Source organism: Lampetra fluviatilis, chromosome 25, assembly GCF_964198595.1.
Source record: "Lampetra fluviatilis chromosome 25, kcLamFluv1.1, whole genome shotgun sequence".
Lineage (NCBI taxonomy): Eukaryota > Metazoa > Chordata > Hyperoartia > Petromyzontiformes > Petromyzontidae > Lampetra > Lampetra fluviatilis.
In genome coordinates this window covers 1,284,733-1,304,163 of record NC_136299.1, presented here as the reverse complement: position 1 = coordinate 1,304,163, position 19,431 = coordinate 1,284,733, and the positions used below count along the sequence as shown (strand labels likewise).

General features: G+C 50.4%; 1 protein-coding gene across 1 annotated transcript in view; it reads right to left on the bottom strand.

The window, feature by feature from the left end:
• LOC144941599 (equilibrative nucleoside transporter 1-like) overlaps positions 1-2,306 on the bottom strand; it is a 51,814-nt gene extending 49,508 nt beyond the window's left edge. The window contains exon 1 of the mRNA XM_078867920.1: positions 2,267-2,306. Within this exon, the coding sequence (XP_078724046.1) occupies positions 2,267-2,306 (40 nt within the window). The remainder of the gene's footprint in view (positions 1-2,266) is intronic.
• Between the last annotated feature and the right edge of the window lie 17,125 nt (positions 2,307-19,431).

Below are 19,431 nucleotides of genomic sequence, written 5' to 3'. Positions count from 1 at the left end.
ACACAAGGCTGGAATGGGCTATAAGACCATCGCCAAGCAGCTTGGTGAGAAGGTGACAACAGTTGATGTGATTATTTGCAAATGGAAGAAACACAAAAGAACTGTCAATCTCCCTCGGCATGAGGATCCATGCAAGATCTCACCTCGTGGAGTTGCAATGATCATGAGAACGGTGAAGAATCAGCCCAGAACTACACGGGAGGATATTGTCAATGATCTCAAGGCAGCTGGGACCATAGTCACCAAGAAAACAGTTGGTAACACACTACACCGTGAAGGACTGAAATCCTGCAGCGCCCGCAAGGTCCCCCTGCTCAATAAAGCACATATACATCCCGTCTGAAGTTTGCCAATGAACATCTGAATGATTCAGAGGACAACTGGGTGAAAGTGTTGTGGTCAGATGAGACCAAAATGGAGCTCTTTGGCATCAACTTAACTCGCCGTGTTTGGAGGAGGAGGAATGCTGCCTATGACCCCAAGAACACCATCCCCACCGTCAAACATGGAGGTGGAAACATTATGCTTTGGGGGTGTTTTTCTGCTAAGGGGAAAGGACAACTTCACCGCATCAAATGGACGATGGACGGGGCCATGTACCATCAAATCTTGGGTGAGAACCTCCTTCCCTCAGCCAGGGCATTGAAAATGGGTCGTGGATAGGTTTTCCAGCATGACAATGACCCAAAACACACGGCCAAGGCAACAAAGGAGTGGCTCAAGAAGAAGCACATTGAGTTCCTGGAGTGGCCTAGCCAGTCTCCAGACCTTAATCCCGTAGAAAATCTGTGGAGGGAGCTGAAGGTTCGAGTTGCCAAACGTCAGCCTCGAAGCCTTAATGACTTGGAGAAGATCTGCAAAGAGGAGTGGGACAAAATCCCTCCTGAGATGTGTGCAAATCTGGTGGCCAACTACAAGAAACGTCTGACTTCTGTGATTGCCAACAAGGGATTTGCCACCAAGTAATAAGTCATGTGTTGCAGAGGGGTCAAATACTTATTTCCCTCATTAAAATGCCAATCAATTTATACAATTTTTGACATGCGTTTTCTGGATTTTGTTATTGCTATTCTGTCTCTCACTGTTCAAATAAACCTACCATTAAAATTATAGACTGATAATTTTTTGTCAGTGGGCAAACGTACAAAATCAGCAGGGGATCAAATACTATTTTTCCCTCACTGTACATACAACATATATGGTGATGCGACAACTGTATTAGTGAAGTATTCGGAATGACGGCGGGAAACCACTTGACGGGTAGCACACTTTATTAACACTTGTCTTTCCACAATAACACGTGTGGTCACTATTTCTCACACTACACACTCCACTTGACACGTGTGGTCACTACAACTCACGCTACACATTCCACTTGACATGTGTGGTTACTACGGCTCACGCTGCACGCTCACGCTACACGCTCACGGTACACACTCACGGGCACTCCAGCCCCGTAGCGTCCGTGGAGCCTACAGACCCACCCCAGCTTGGGCGTGGGTCACGACCTCTGGGTCCCGCGGCCCGGCCCTCACACGGACGTCCGGCCCCGGGTCCCAAGGTCCCGCCTCTGAGCCACACAGGGCCCCGGTCCCCACAAGGACAGTGGGACTAGGTGTCTCAGGGCCCTATCTCTTCCTCCTCCGTCTTCTGTCTTCACTGGTCACCAACTCCCCGTGCGCCTGTGCGCACCGCCTTATATAGCCTCCGCTCCCGGGAGACGGAGCGTATGCGGACCGCGACGTGAGCACCCCCTTAGTTGACCAATCCCCACGCGCTGCAACACGATCCCTTCGCTGTCAGCGCGCGTCACCGATACCCAGCCAATCACCGCCTCATAACCCATGACCCCGCGCTGACCCATGATCCTTCACCGTCAGCGCGCGTCACCAACACACACAGCCAATCAATACGCGCTGGCACACGATCCTTACCCCAGCGCGTATCACCACTACATCACCCCCTCCCACATAGCTCGCAGCCAGCCCGGCTGCTAAACAACACAACAACAATAGTAACAACAACAAAATCCCCACCCCCCAGTGTGCCCCGTAACACAACAACAACAACACAACGACACAACACCAGACAATAACCTATGTACAAACCGACGAACAATACAATAAAAAGTCAACAACAACATACAACACCAGACAACAAGCTATGTACAAACCGACAAACAACACAATAAAAGTAATTCCGAGAAAAAAACGTGTCCAGTGTCTCTGTAACTATCGATCCCCCCTCCGCTCGACCGCTCTATCACCCCGGTTGAGGAACGCAGTGACGAGACGCTCCGGCCGCATCGGCCCCTCATTCAGTTGGTCAGGAAAAGTTGCGCGACTTAGCGCGAGTCCGCCTGGCCGGTCCATCGTACGGGACGGGACGCTGACGACCGTCTGGTGGCTCCGGCAGCCCCGGAAGGCACGGATCGGGCCTGGAAGGACCGGCCGTGTCACGGGGATCCGGCCGCCGGTGGTCGGCAGCTGTCAGTTCCGAGCCACCTGGGAGCGGATCAGGCGGAGACATGTGAGGATCAGGCGGAGACATTTCCCTCCTCGGGTCGTCGGTCACGTCACATGCTCGGTCCTCACGACACAAAGGGAGGCCATACGGAGGCGAGAACGGTTTCAGCCGGGAGGGGTGAACGTACCAACGGCGCTTTCCCCATTTTATCTGAACACACTGGGGGCGTGCAACCCGCACGACCTCCACGGGTCCCCGCCATGGCCTCAACAATTTAGGCGACGTAGCCAAAGGTGCCTGACGGCAGTGCAGCCAGGCCCTATCGCCCGGTTTCCAATCGTGCACGGACACCTTTCGTGCACGCAAGTGCTCGTTGGCGATTTGCCGAGACCTCGAATTAAGCCGTGCGGCCTCCCGTGCCTCGGTCAACTTAGCAATGTCAAATTTAATATGTTCGGCCAATTTTGAATTCGTTCGTGGCGCGGAATGTCCCAGCTGAGTTTCCATGGGCGGGTCGGCCTCCCGACCATACATCAGATAAAATGGGGAAAATCCCGTTGCTGCATGGGGGGCCATTCTATACGCGGCGAGGACCCCCGGGACCTGCAGGTCCCAGTCAACATGTGCCTCGCACACCTGCTGGCACAGCATAGAAGTCAAAGTCCTGTGGAGTCGCTCCACCATCCCGTCCGTCTGTGGGTGGTACGGGGAGGTACACACCTTCTTAGTACCCAAAAGGTCACACACCTCCTGCAGCAATTTACTCGAAAAATTATTTCCCTGGTTGGTCAGCAAGCGTTCGGGAGCCTCCTTGTCCAGAACGTAGCCCTGGACAAAGGTGTCCGTCACAGCCGCCGCCGACTGGTTGGTGAGTGGCCACGCCATAGGCCACCGGGTAAAGTATTCCACACCAACCAACAGGTACTTGTTACCCCTAGGGGTGACTGGAAAAGGCCCCAAAATATCGAGCGCAACGAGCTCGTTAGTGCGCGAGACCTGAATAGATTGCAGCGGTGGATTTGACGCCACGGGCGGTGGTTTCCGTCTGGCGCAGTCTACACACCCCTTTAGTATATTTACCACATCGCTCCCCATCCCCGGCCAATAATAGTCACGCTGAAGCAGAGCAAGCGTTTTGTTTTCCCCCAAATGCAAGAGGCGTTCGTGTGCGGCCAGGACAACTTTTCCCCGCATAGCGGAAGGCACCACGAGTGCGTGCCGCCGGGACAAATTGTCCCATCTCATTAGCAGGCCCTGCTTGAGCAGCCAGGAGCCAGTTCGCTTCCGGCCCTCCTCGGGACCCCCCGCCCTGCGATGCAACGCCAGCAGGGAGCTGTCAGCCATTTGGAGACGGCCCCACTCAATCAGAGACAGAGAGAGCAGCGAGTCCCCTCCCTCAGGGGTAGCGGGAACGTCACCCATCGGCGCATTCGCGGTCGCGGCCAACGCACCCATGCTTACAGCACCTGGCGGTTTACAGAGCGCCGACCCCATTAAGCACGCACATTTGGGACAAGGCGACAATCGCGACAGGGCATCCGCGTTAGTGTGGCGCAACCCCTTACGGTAAGTGGTCGTAAATTGATAGTCCTGGAGGACTTCCAACCACCGTGACAATTGGCCCGAGGGTTGGGCAACCCTCAATGAATACTGAAGCGCCGCGTGGTCCGTCCGGACCGTAAAATGACGGCCATAGAGATACGGTCTAAATTGCTGTACAAAAAAAACAATAGCCAGCAACTCGCGACGGGTGACGCAGTAGCGCTGTTCCGCCGGCGACAAAACCCTGCTACCATAGGCGACCACCCGTTCAACTCCCCCAACGACCTGTGAGAGCACCCCCCCAATGCCCGTGTTGCTAGCATCCATATCTAGCAAGAAGGGACTTGTGAAGTCAGGGTAACGTAAGGGCGGGGCACCCACCAAGGCGTCCCGGAGGGAGCAGAACGCGGCCTCCTCCTCCGGTCCCCATCGGAACTTGACTCCTTTTGCTGTTAGAGCGTGCAAGGGTTTTGCAATGGTGGCGAAATGCTCAACGAATCGGCGGTAGTAGGAAGCAAAACCAATGAAACTGCGTACGTCAGAAACTGACGTGGGCGTTGGCCATGAACTGACACAGTTCGTCTTCGCGGGATCGGTAGAGATCCCCGAAGAATCGACAATGTGGCCCAAGTATCTCACAGACTTTCGAAGAAGGTGGCATTTGGCCGGTTTAAACTTCAATTTAGCCGATCGCATCCGCAAGAACACCCCTCTCAACCGCTGGAGGTGTTCCTCAAACGTTTTACTGAAAACAATGACATCGTCTAGGTAAATCAAGCAAGTATCCCATTGCAAACCCGACAAAACCAACTCCATAAGGTGCTGAAACGTCGCGGGAGCGGAGTGAAGTCTCATGGGTAACCGGTTAAACTGGAACAGGCCCCCTGGAGTCCGAAATGCTGTCTTAGGTTTAGACTCGTCGTCGAGTGGCAGCTGCCAGAATCCCGATAAAAAATCAAGAGTAGAAAAATATCGCGCACCAGACAATGCATTGAGGGACTCGTCCATTCTGGGGAGCGGATACGCGTCAACCACGGAGATTTTATTCAGGCGACGGAAATCTACACAAAATCGCAAGGACCCGTCTTGCTTTTTAACCAACACGATAGGTGCTCCCCAAGGACTGGAAGAAGGCGAAATGATGTTGGCCGCCAGCATATCGTTGACGGCCGACTGAACGTGTTCCTTCTCAGCAGGACTCAGCCGGAAGGGATTCTGCCTGACCGGTGCCGCATCGCCTGTTTCAATATGGTGGAGCAACAGGTCCGTGCACCCAATGTCATATTTGTGCTTACTGAACACATCAGAGAATTCTATCAGCAAAGCACGCAGCGCACCCAACTGTACCCTTGACAAATCCTTTGAGTCCGCACACAGCGAATCGACCCATTCAAGGTCCTCCCCCGATCGAATTTTCTGCGCCGGGACTGGATCAACATGCGCAACAAGGCGCTCTTCCGCAGGGACCCATGCCGCGTGAGCAAGCACAGTGCCCTGCCGGCCGCGAACCAGCGTTTAGAACCATAACGAACGGGTCCTTGTCAGACCGAACCAACGTGTGAGCCACCGACAAATCCAGACCTCCGACAGCCCTATTTGATGGACCCAAAAGCACGCCCTGTTCCGAGGTCTCCCCATCCAATGGCTTCCTCAACCGGAGGGGAATCAACATCTGCGAACCCGGGGGCACGTGCACGGTCTGTGTCGCCAGCGCTTGTATCGTAGCGCACGCCGTCCGAATTTCCGTAGGATTCGACAAAAATGAAATACGGCGACCCGATGGTAGCTCAATGCAACGTTGATCGATGAGAATTTTAATGGGCATTTTAGCCAAAAAATCTGTGCCCAACAGACAAGGAACCGCTAAGGAAGAGGAGACGAAAACAGGTCCCGACAATTTAATATCCCCTATGCAAATGGACGCCCGAATCTGCCCGACAATGCCCAACGAGCCCCCATTTGCCGCGTAAAATGGCACGTCCACCGGAAGCAGAGGTCGACATTGGATGGGGAGAATGTTGTAAATGAGGTCGGAAATTATAGTCGCCGACGCCCCCGTGTCCACTAACACCCTGACCTCGACCCCATCTATGAATCCCGTAACGACCGATGAACCCGCCGACGCAGCCACTATTCTGTGACCCAACTCAGACCATTTAATGTCCCCCCGGTCCCGCACGAACCCCCCTCTCTGAACCGAATCCCCGACCCCTAATCGGCCCTCCTCCGCCGCAAAGCGACGGCCCATGCATGTCGTGCATGTAGGCCGAGCATGTGAAGTGCCGCGACTTGCCGGGGGTAGTAGGGACGACTTGGGGCCTTGGTCGTCGTCCAGCCGAGGTCCCATGGCGCGCTGACGTGGAGCGCGGCAACCGGACGCCACGTGGCCCCGGAGGCCGCAGTTGTAACACGTGATGAGGGACGTCGGAGGTCTCGGTTGCTCCAGCTTGCGGGCCGATCGCAGAGGCGAACGACCCCCCGACCTCCAGTCCCCCGGTCGTCCAGCGGTGAATGCCTCCTCCCGTGGGCAGACGACTTGGGGCTCGGTGACCACCGGGCCCGGAGCTGAGGCCACGGCAGTAGTGCAGATGACCCCCTGTTTACGCTTGAGGACCTCGTACGCCTGGATACTTGTTGCGACCCGCAATGAAGATATGTCGACTTCGTCGGCCGTGTTGATGGGGACCCCCAGGTCCTGCGCCAACTTGAGCAGTTGCTCCAAGACCATCGCATCCTGGCCCTCCTCGTCCATACGAGGGAACGCGGCGTCGGCGAGAGCCAACAACGCCGTGCGGTAGGTGTGCGCGGTCTCCGTGTCCGCCTTCCGTCGCTCGTAAAACTGATGGCGACAAGCCGAAGGAGGTCCATAGACCTTGGCCATGAGGCCCAACGCAGCCTTAAGCGTGGAGCGGTCCGACCTCTATGCAGACCTGAAGGCCGCGAGCGCGTCATCGTCCAACATGGCAGGCAGTGCCCGCAGCACCGTAGCGTCGGACCAGGCCGACATTTCTTGATGCGCCAGAAACCTGCGTTGGAATGCGCCCCAGTCCCCGCCTTCCGCCTTGAAGGCTGTCAACGTGGGAAGGCGCTGCTGGAAGATGAAGTCGTCCTCTGCCACGTGGTTCCTCTCCGCCGCACCGTCGGTCTGCAAGATGGCGGCCCCTATGGCGGGTGGCTGATGGCGGTCCGTAGCGCGCGCTGATGACGTAAGCGGGCGCGCTTGGAGAACTCCCGCCACGTGTTGCTCGCCGTTCCCGCCAAAAGATGTCTGCGTGGTTGAAATGGCAGGAACTGCCAAGTCATTTTGGCGAGAATCTGCGAGGCGAGCCTGTTGAATGTCCGCCGACGTCCCCGCTCCTCCCGACGTGGTGATCTCCGCCAGGATGGACGCCGCGGCGAGTAGCAGCTCTGCCAGACGGGAGTGCGCCTCGCGGAGTCCGGCATCAGCCCCCAGCCGCTCGTCCGGCGCCCCCGGTGGGTCCTGCGGCGTCGGCATCTCCTCGTCCTCTCCCCCTGATGCCTGCTGGCCCGAGTCGTCGAGGTTATCCTCGCGGTCAATCCCGTGAGTCCGACGAGTCTTCCTTGTATCCATGCCTGGAAGACTGTTTCACTTCTGACGCCAGTTGAAGTATTCGGAATGACGGCGGGAAACCACTTGACGGGTAGCACACTTTATTAACACTTGTCTTTCCACAATAACACGTGTGGTCACTATTTCTCACACTACACACTCCACTTGACACGTGTGGTCACTACAACTCACGCTACACATTCCACTTGACACGTGTGGTTACTACGGCTCACGCTACACGCTCACGCTACACGCTCACGGTACACGCTCACGGGCACTCCAGCCCCGTAGCGTCCGTGGAGCCTACAGACCCACCCCAGCTTGGGCGTGGGTCATGACCTCTGGGTCCCGCGGCCCGGCCCTCACACGGACGTCCGGCCCCGGGTCCCAAGGTCCCGCCTCTGAGCCACACAGGGCCCCGGTCCCCACAAGGACAGCGGGACTAGGTGTCTCAGGGCCCTATCTCTTCCTCCTCCGTCTTCTGTCTTCACTGGTCACCAACTCCCCGTGCGCCTGTGCGCACCGCCTTATATAGCCTCCGATCCCGGGAGACGGAGCGTATGCGGACCGCGACGTGAGCACCCCCTTAGTTGACCAATCCCCACGCGCTGCCACACGATCCCTTCGCTGTCAGCGCGCGTCACCGATACCCAGCCAATCACCCCCTCATAACCCATGACCCCGCGCTGACCCATGATCCTTCACCGTCAGCGCGCGTCACCAACACACACAGCCAATCAATACGCGCTGGCACACGATCCTTACCCCAGCGCGTATCACCACTACATCAGTATTCAAATGAATGGCATATTCCTGTCACTATTGGTGTGGTCTTTATATAACGATTGATTTAAATTGCAAGACAACAGCTGGCATTAGTCAATACCGTGGCCGTTATTAATCATTGACAATTGTCCCACATATTTAGAAATGCGCAATAAATTCACATTTACGAACGCATTCTGCCACGATGCAGAAAGAGGGTTTTTATTTTGGATGAAATTACTGGTCACGACGTGGAGACTTGGAGTGTAATATCATGAATTAGGTGGACATGTTACAAAATTAACATTACCGAAAACGTGTGGATAAACTTGCTGAAACGCGAGATTAAGTAGTTAAACGTGTTAGTTTTAATTACAATTTAATGCTCAATCAGAAAATAACTATTTCAGTAATTAGCACAAATGTTTAATGGTAAATGCAGTGCTTTGTAGGAGCCACGTGAATTCTAGTACCATTCTAGATTTGAAGCTTTCGTGACTGCAAGGATTCATATTCTTAGGTTTTTTCGGTAAAACATTAAAAAGTAAAATAAAATGAAATAAAAATCACGACGTTTCGGAGGCAACACAAGCTTCCGTCTTCAGGTGGTACCGTCACAGCCACGAAAGCTGTATCAAGTAAATGAGAGATTGCAGGAGCTACCACTCCGTTTATATAATGGTTGGAGAAGGTGGTGGGGCAAGGGCCGCATACTTTTTATTAATATGGTAAGGTGAGGCTTAAGACTAAGAATAGACTGCATAACAAACTGAGCCTCTTATTTAACAGACAACTATTACAGTTTTACCATATTTAGTGGTGTCTCCCTGTCACAGGTTGAGTTACAAGCCGTGCCTCTCCAAACAAAGGCTCAGTTTGTTATTTGCACGTGGTGTACTCAGCATTAGTCACGACCACGTGGCTTCCATGGCTACACTAAAAACCCTGCACAGGCTTTAGCATAAAAACAATGATTCAGCACAAACTCAATTTCCTGTGCCACAGAGGTATTTTTCAAGGTCTCCCCGCCTTAGACCTCCCAATGCCTCCGCAACCCTTCTCACCCCAACGACCATAGATAAGTTTAACACGTAGGCTTTCGCGACCAATATTGTTCATAATCAACGATTTTTGGGTTTAGATCGCGTTATTTATAAATGTGTCGTAACCCTCCACCACCCGACATGGCCAATCAGTAAAAAAAGTGTCACGTTGACAAAAGACAAATAGTGCACTGCTTTAGCCCACAATTTGTACTCAAATTGTAAATGTTGTGGTTTCACGCTTCAACACACCGGTGGGCTAAAGCAGTGAACTATTTGTCTTTTGTCAACGTGACACTTTTTTTACTGATTGGCCGTGTCGGGTGGTGGAGGGTTACGACACATTTATAAATAACGCGATCTAAACCCAAAAATCGTTGATTATGACCATAGATAACCTACACATCCTATGAAATACATCTGACCACTGCTCATTGTACCCAGGACCAGGGCTGTCTTGGTTGAGTGGCATTTCTCCATAGCTGTACTAGCAGCCATCTGAAGCTCTCTCCCACTGCCCCAACACACGATCCACCTTCAAGAAGCTGCTCAAAGCCCACCCGTTAAGGTTGTCACTTCGTTCAGGCTTTCACATGGTCCAGGCTCTCACATGTTCAGATCAGCACCTGTTCAGGCCCGCACCTGTTCAGGCCCTCGCCTGGTTCGGGCTCTCAACTGTTCAGGATCTCACCTTTTCAGACCATCACTTGTTCAGGCCCTCAACTGTCCGAGGGACTTTGAGCTCTGGATCCACGCCTCCAAGTTCTCGATTGAACATTACATTCAATTAGTGAAATATTTTTGCGTAATGAATTGTGCTCATTACACTGTGTAACAAAAACAAATCCTAGGTAGTAAGTGTTATTTCCTAATGGCTTATGCCTCAAAAGTACAGAAAATTGCTATTATCCTCCACAAACTTTGCTTTTGTGACCAGACAGTGATATTTAGAAATGTACCTATTTTCAATTTGAAAACGTGTGAATTTTTGTCTTTCGTTCACATAAAGTCCTGGTCACAAAAGCAAAGTTTGTGGGGAATAATAGCCATTTTCTACACTTTTGAGGCATAAGCAATTAAAAACTAACACTTGGTACCCAGGAACAAAAATTGTGTTACATCGTGTTATTATTATTATTTGCACTAGTCATTAAACCATCTGACTACAACATTTTCTTGCCTGCTACTCTGACCGTATTATCCACGTGTCTTACTCGTGAACATTTTTGCTGCAGCAACTGGTTTCCTTTCCGAACACCAAAACATTTACCCTAAGCGACGACACCATCACAACCTCACCGACTGTCAGAAATCTTGGCGTTGTCTTCGATTCCTCCCTCACCTCTCAGTCCCACGTTAAGCACACAAGCGAAGTGTAATTCTTCCACCTCCGCGTCATCTCCGGCATCCGACTACGTCTGTCCCTCTCCGAAACCCAGCAGCTTCCATCACATCACGCCTTGATTACAGTAACTCGTTACTTGCCGGCGCTCCCGCCAATCTCCTCTCACAGCTTCAACTGATTTGAAATTCCGCAGCCAGAGTCCTCACCCCACACAAACAGCGAAGAACACATCACCCCTGCTTTACGCAACGCACGCTGGCTCCACGTTAAATTCTAGGATTGACTTCAAGGTCCTCCTTCTCACTTACAACGCACTACACACGGCATCGCTCTTCATTACATCCGCAAACTCCTTCACTCTTACATCCGCGCCCTACGATCCTCTGACACCCATAAACTGGTTGTGCCCCCCACCAAGCTCCGCTCCATGGGTGATAGGTGGCCTTCTTCTCATTTGCTCCTAGGCTATGGAACACACTGCCCGCTGAGATCAGATCCGCTGAGTCAAACTCCACCTTCAAATCCTAATTAGAAAGGCATCTTTGCAAAGGGTTCATACTCTTAGTTTTTTCGGTAAAGTCACGTAGGTAAAAAATTGAAATAAAAATTAATAAAAATAAAATAATAATAAATCACTCACTGGCCAGGTGGTGTTGGTCAGAAATACCATGAGCTCTGTGGTATAGCGTTTTGATGAGATAATTATTTTGAGATGGGTAGTGGTGGGAATCCTGTTTGTAGAAGGTGCCATACAATAATTAAATCCATGTTGGACCTTGTCCAACATGGATTGAATTCGGATGTACCTGCGCTGGTTAGGCATTGCCTCACCAACACTTATTTTACCTGGAATGGCACCTTCTACAAACAGAATGAGGGTACCCCTATGGGCTCCCCCTTGTCGCCAGTGATAGCCAACATGTTCATGGAAAAGTTTGAATCAGACGCCATCCAGACATCCACCCTGATGTCCTTCCCTGTGGAAGAGGTATGTGGATGACACTTTCGTCATTTGGCCACATGGCCTCCCAGCATTGAACCACTTCTTGGACCACATCAATTCCAAACACCCATCCATCACGTTCACCATAGAAGTGGAGGAAGATGGCAAACTACCAATCTTAGATATTCTGTTTGAGAGGAGAACTGACGGATCCTTGGGACATTCTGTCTACAGGAAAGCCACCCACACAAATTCCTACTTGAAACCGGATTCCCACCACCACCCATCTCAAAAGAATTATCTCATAAAAACGCTATACCACAGAGCTCATGGCATTTCTGACCAACACCACCTCGCCAGTGAGTGATTTTATTATTATTTTATTTTATTACATTTTATTTCAATTTTTTACCTATGTGACTTTACCGAAAAAACTAAGAGTATGAATCCTTGCAGTCACGAAAGCTTCAAATCTAGAATTGGCAAAGGGTCTTACAATCTGGCTGGAATTCCATCCTCTACTCTGTAGAGGAGGGAATGCTATCTAGAGGAGGGAATGCTATCTATGCTGCTCTGATGCTTTATACATAAGCCATTGTTTTAAATTAAACAACACATCTCTTGTTTGCACTGTACCTTTGCACTTTTATAATGTGTTGCATATTTTATATTATAGTTTTTTTAGTATGTATTAACTTGAATACTTTTACTGTTCAGTGCTTTGAGCGTGGGAAAGCGCTATATTAATAGAATGATTGTTATGGTCTGCTCCGTTGGATGGCGGACCCTCTTTCCTGCTACTCCAGACATCGCGATCTGACTCCCCTACTGCTCTTTAGCAATTCAGATCCCCTCTTTGCCTCCCCACACTCGAGTCAATACTCAAAAGCATCATCTGCTTTCCCCTGTGACTAATATATGGCTCCGCCTTTTCTCCCTTCCAGGACAAGCCACGAATATCTGTGATTCATAATGTATGTTCCGGTAAGACCACGAACTGATCTTACCAAATGCGTGTTGTAAGGCCCTCCACCACCTGACATAGCCAAACAAATACAAGTCACGCGTTTAACGACGCGCCTTATCTTCTTGTAATAGGGTAAATCACCTTGTCTTCTTGCACCATGCATATATATCAGATATGTATATATTTTTAATACACATATGATATAGTTTCGGATTAAATTAACCAACATATATGCAACATGAGCCACATCAAAGATGAAACTCCAGGTTAAAAAGTTGACAAAATCAACAAACTACATTGATTTCGTGATGGAGACAACGGCGTGTTTTTTTGTACCAAAACGCAAGGGCTGAGACGAACATTCGATATCTGTCCCAAAATGTCACGTGCGATAAATTTGACGTGCTGGTCTTATTCGTTTATATATTCAGGTGTAAAGAAGTTTAATATCCGTGGCCGGAGCGCCATACTTACTCTTATCGACGCAGAACTCTCCGTGCAGGACGCTACGTCTGGTTCAACACTCGGCACTGGGGTCATAAGAGTGGGTGATCAATTTATATGTAGCCGCGATATATTAAAATATTTCATTCTTCGTGCCTGCTTGTGTAACGACATGGGTTGTCCACACTCACAGGTGATCTCTCATCATTGTTTTAGTAAAGCAAACCCCCTTGGGGTGGAACATCCCCAAGTGATCTCCGCTCACTGGCATGTAATTGTAATTATGGAATCTGGTTCTGATTTATAGCGTCAAGTATAGCTACTGCTGCTCACGTTTAGATGCACGCATTCCCTCTACGTGCATGACGAGACGCTTTCTTAACCGAACGATCAGTCACACCTACGGTATCTCGTCCACGCTTGACAAATACGCTCATTGAATAAATCACTCTGTCCAACAGGCACACGCATCCAACACTTTGCGGCGTCACTTCGAGACAAGGAGAGTGGCGTTTCTATCAAACAATGCAATGTCAATGGAAAACTAAGTGGGGCTATGAGGTGGTGGGGCAGAGGGTGTATGGTGAGGGAGTTAGAGGTAGGAGAGGGGCAGATTGTGGAAAGACAGCATTTAGAAAAGTTAGAATGCCCTTACTATACAATACACTTGTTTCCGAGAGCTTCACTTGTATTAAAAAGAATGATCAATTCACCGTCTGTTGCTGAATCGTGCATGGGACTTTTCAGAATGAGCATCTCTCGTGCGAAGGAAAAGAGGTACCATTAGGACAGTTGCCATACTTGCATTTTTACAAATTCATCATTGTCACCAGCCACGATCAATCCACTGCTGGGTGAAAGCTTCCCCAAGCCACCGCCATATCTGTAATTCACAACATATCTCCATACTGTCCACCCCTCACTTTGCTGCCGACGTAAACAATGCATACTACTGTTTTTGAGCCCACCATAGAGCATGTCTGATCCCGCCATTGTGAGCTGTTTCCTAGGCTGGCGCATTCCTCCGCATTTTTTTATTACGTCCCTCCGACAGACATTATGCGGAACCCAACTTTGCAACCTTCGTTATTTCAAACCTGATTTGGCGATTTCGTGAGTGCAAGAATTGATTACCCTTTGGTTCTTTCGGTAAAGTCAAGTAGAAAGAGAAAATAATGAAATAAATAATTGCATACGACGTTTCGATTGCAACACAAGCAATCATCATCAGGTACAAGTGGAAGAGAAAACAAACCTAATAAACTTAGAAATATAATGCAATACAACACATATAGTCGGCTAACATAACAGTCAACACCCTACCTGGTTGATTACGTTCTCCAAAGATTGCTAAATTTAGCAATCTTGTGTTGACTGTTATGTTAGCCGACTATCTGTGTTGTATTACATTATATTTCTAAGTTTAATAGGTTTGTTTTCTCCCTCATTATTTCCTTACAATGCATTCCCTTTTGAACTTTCCAAATGATTTCCAGCAGAAATTCCGAGGTGGTTGACGACTTAAAAAGTAGGTTTTCATTTCCAAAATTATGATTGATTTTTTTAGGCCCCGGATATTTTCCTTATTCTATTTTTGTGTGAGGCAATGTGCATGGGGCAGGTGTGGATCTCCCCATCATATTCCGTCCACCCACACGGTTTTCCCGGCACTCACCCTGGACGAAATACGGAGACCAAGCTCAGCTGCATAAAATCATTTTTTAATAATACAAAAAAAACCTTCACATTTGGCGATGTCCATGGAGATTTCTTAAAATTATATATTTTTTATTTTACCGGGAAAGGCCCACTGAGCTATACAGTTCTTTTTGAGAAGCGACCTGTCCACAAATGATAGCTCAACGTAGTGGACATTTATAGAAGCCAAATACTTTAAACGCCTGTTGTTGATTCTAAATGGGGAGGCAAAAACCGGTGAAGACCCGAAGAAAAATCCATGCGTTCACGGGAAGAGAGATACACCGCAAACTCCAAATATACAGCAGGCATAGTCAAGGGGTCGGGGTAGAACCCACGACCTCCTGCGCACCAGGTGACAAAGCGCACCAAGGGAACAGCGTAAATAGACAACAAAACCACTGAGCACAACACACCCGCAGTCATATGCACCTGCCAGGACCGTACTAAGAGATCCAGGCAATGGTGACACCTTGCTCTGGAGAAGAGCACAGCACAAGACAGAACTGGCACGGGGCAACAGGTAGCGGCTCACGCAGAACAAACTCCGAGTGCGCAATCTCATCTGATTAGATTTAAAGAACACAAATTGTTCAAGGTGCTTAAGATAGTTTAACAAACAACAATTTAGATTGCAGGGGCGTGCATTGGGCTGAGGAATGGGGGACGATGGTCGAGGCTGCGTAAGGCTTACGAGACGGTAGGGGAGTGGAGGGGAAGAAATTGAGGGGTTTGGGGGAGGGAAGAGGAAGAGAATGGAAAATGGAGAAGAGACGAGGCTTTAAGAGAGGAACGGAAGGAGGTAACGGAGGGGAGGGACTGCTAAATGTACAAGGGAAGTTTATTATAGTGGAAGGTGACAAGGAGGGAGGTCCAAAAACAAGATTAGGCACAGGGAAGGAGGGACAGAAAGATACAGAGAGAAGATTGGGGATGAAGAGGACGAGAGGGGTCACAGAAGGAGATGCGAGAGGCAAGATTAGGTGGAGCAAGGCCACGGAGAGATTTAAAGACGAAAGTATTTGAAAAGACAGCGGTGTGGTCAACGGGAAGCCAGTGAAGTTGAATGAGGTGGCGAAGTGTGATTATTAAAGGGAAGATTGAGAGAGAAAAACCGTGACAAAGCTATTTTTTTATATTCTTGGGTTTTTCGGTAAAGTTACGTAGATAGGTTCAAAGAAAATAACAAAACAAATATTTGTTGGAGGGGAGAGGATAGGCAGGGAGACCCAAAAAAGAGAATTAAAATAGTCCAAGCGGGTAAAGATGAGAGCATGGAATCACGAATTTGGCAGCGGAAAGTGAAATGAGATGGCGATTTTTCCTGGAATCGAACAGACGAGAGCGGCAGATGTGAGTAGTAGCGGAGGTGTAGGCAAAAAAGGCGGGAGAAGACTCAAAGATGATGTAATGGGTTCGAATTAGGTGCACACACACGCAGCTTGGAGGCAACACTATTTATTAAACGGTAAGTAATATAACACTGTACATGAGGTGGTGACCACCTTCCTCAACTCACTAACACTCTGGAACACGACACAGACTGGACCAGGCAGTCAACGGCCTGCCTGGCCCAGGACGACGACTCGGGACTTGACGACCGATGATGTCTTCACTTTGGAGTACAGTACAACAGCCTCGCTCTGCGTTCACACCACGCTTATATCTGGTTTGGCGTGGCTGGCTCCGCCCCGGCGTGGCTGGCTCTCTTCAGGCCACGCCTCCCTTCCCAGGACACGCCTCACTTCCCCCACCTCTGGGAAGGTCCGGATCCCTCCACCACATGACCCCCCAGGCACCCCCTTGGGGCCCCCAGCCTTCGTACAGGCCGACACAGTAGTGACCATTCTATGTCACTACATCACCCCCCCCTGTATAAACACACAGCCGTCCCCGGCTGTAACACAACTGTGAAAAATCGAAAAGGTGTGCCCCCGAACCAGCAACATCAATAAATGACCGGCGACCGATAAGAAATACAATCACGTAATATATACAGAATCGACGAGGGTAAAAGGGAACCGCACAGAAAAGGGGGAATTAACAACAAATATACATGAAAACTGGCTAACCCACTTACGCTCCAGCACAGCCCCCCCCGTGAGAATCACGCATGCACTGACATGTGAGTGTGGCCATTGGAACGACGGAGTAGGCAATGAGCAAGGAGTCTGAACAGGAGGAGCAGGAGTAGCTGACGCATGCTCCACTCCCCCCCCCCAGTCCATAGCCGGTCGGCATAACCGGCAACTCCAAGGTTCCAGGTAGATACTGCCTCCTGTGACGAGAACCAAACCCTCCTGAGGCATCACTCAACGAACACTCGCCTCCGCTCTTCGGACATGACAGTCACCCGTTAGCACCCCCCCGCCTTTCCGACGTGGCGTCACAACCAGTAACACGCGTCGGCCATATCGGGGGGAAGAATTTCCATGTTACCACCCCACCGCCTTTCCGACGCGGCGTCACAAGCAGTAGCACGCGTCGGCCATATCGGGGGGGGAATTTCCATGTTACCACCCCACCGCCTTTCCGACGCGGCGTCACAACCAGTAGCACGTGTCGGCCATATCGGGGGGATTTTAACCCAGTCTCTCTCCAAGACTCGCATCGCAGCATATAGCTGTACCGACCGAGCTGAGACCCAGTCTCTCTCCAAGACTCGCATCGCAGCATATAGCTGTACCGACCGAGCTGAGACGACCCAGTCTCTCTCCAAGACTCGCATCGCAGCATATAGCTGTACCGACCGAGCTGAGACGACCCAGTCTCTCTCCAAGACTCGCATCGCAGCATATAGCTGTACCGACCGAGCTGAGACGACCCATCGTTCACTCACTGCACAACATGCACCCTAACAACTGAGGGATACAGTCCCAACGTAACAGGACAACTCCACCTGAACCTTACGAATCTCCAGCCCACTGTTTCAACGCACCTCGGAGTGTCTCACTCTCCGGGCCGTCAGGTCAAGCCATCAGACACAGCATGATGGGACCACACTCTCTGAGCCATGTGAGCGCACAGCCCACTAGGCTAGACAAACCACGGAGTGTCTCGATCTCCGGGCTGTCAGGTCAAGCCGTCAGACACAGCATGACGGGACCACACTCTCTGAGCCATGTGAGCGCACAGCCCACTAGGCTAGACAAGCCATGGAGTGTCTCGATCTCCGGGCTGTCAGGTCAAGCCGTCAGCCATTGCATGACGGGACCACACTCTCCGAGCCATGTGAGCGCACAGCCCACTAGGCTAGACATGCCACGGAGTGTTTCAATCTCAGGGCTGTCAGGTCAAGCCGTCAGCCATTGCATGACGGGACCACAACGTTCATGTTAGACACGCAACACTCACTGGGCCATCCTGGTCAGGACCTGCGCCCCAAGATAGGTGACAGCCAGCAGCACAATTCCAAATCCCTGGCAGCATGTCACCATCGCAATTTAACACCATCACAACACGTACAATTTGAATTATGATCCCCCACAGAACTGATCCAATGCCGAACAGGTATGCACAATTTGTGACGATCCCGAATATTCAATGGACACAACAATACACCTCACATCCCGTATCCGTACACATCATCTCCGAGACTCGCATTGCAGCATGCAGCTGTACCAACCGAGTGGAGAGAGCAACGCAATTTGACAGCAATTAACGGAAACGCACCCCCGATCGATGTAGAACACAAGGGGCATTCCCGCACAAAAGACATAATTTGTGCAACAACGGACAGGAGCCAACCAGTGAGGTTGAAACACACCGAACCTGTCATTTCAAAAACCCCTTCAACATTAACCATGGGACTCAGGGCATTCGAATTTTGAGAGCAAAAAAACTATACACAAACCCCAAGAATCGCCGAATTGATTAATACAGTATATGCAGTATATGAAATTCGTACAGTCAATCATTTTGCGCAATGCTCCATCCAGTCCCCACATGGCAACACACACAATCAATACTCCAGACAATCCGTACATAGTAAATAATCACAAGCAAGTACCCAACAGTCCATACACTGTTAACAATTTCAAGCAAAGCTCCATACGGTCTGTACATTGGCAACAATGACGATCAAAGTTTCTGACAGTTACAAGTGACAATCACGAGCGAAACTCCATACAGTATACACAATAACAATGGCGATTTCGCAACACAACGATGTAACAACACGAGTCATTAACACGGTAACATACAGGATATCAACGGAGCTCGGGACACCAACAACGAATTAATCATTAACTACACCCAGAAGATACCGATCTCGACGCCGTAATTAACAACAACACTGTTACAAGCAGAAACCCGCATGGTCGCCGCGTCACTTTATCACGCACACAACCGGACGAACACGCTCCGCAAACCAGCGAGTTAAAAAAAAACACCCGCGATCGCAACCCGGCACACGCAAGATGGGTGAAGTTATTATAATTTTTCTTGAGGCCAGGTGCTTGTCATGTCACGACTCGCCTGGCAAACTGTGAATAGTGGAGGGCGGCAAGGTGGAGCACTGGGACACTCCGAAGAATCTTGCATGGTGAACACGGCCTGCTCTTGCGAACCCCCATCCACAAGACGGGGGCGCCACCTGCACGTGTGGAACTCCCCCTCCGCAGGCGTTGATGTCGGCGGGAGCGGCGC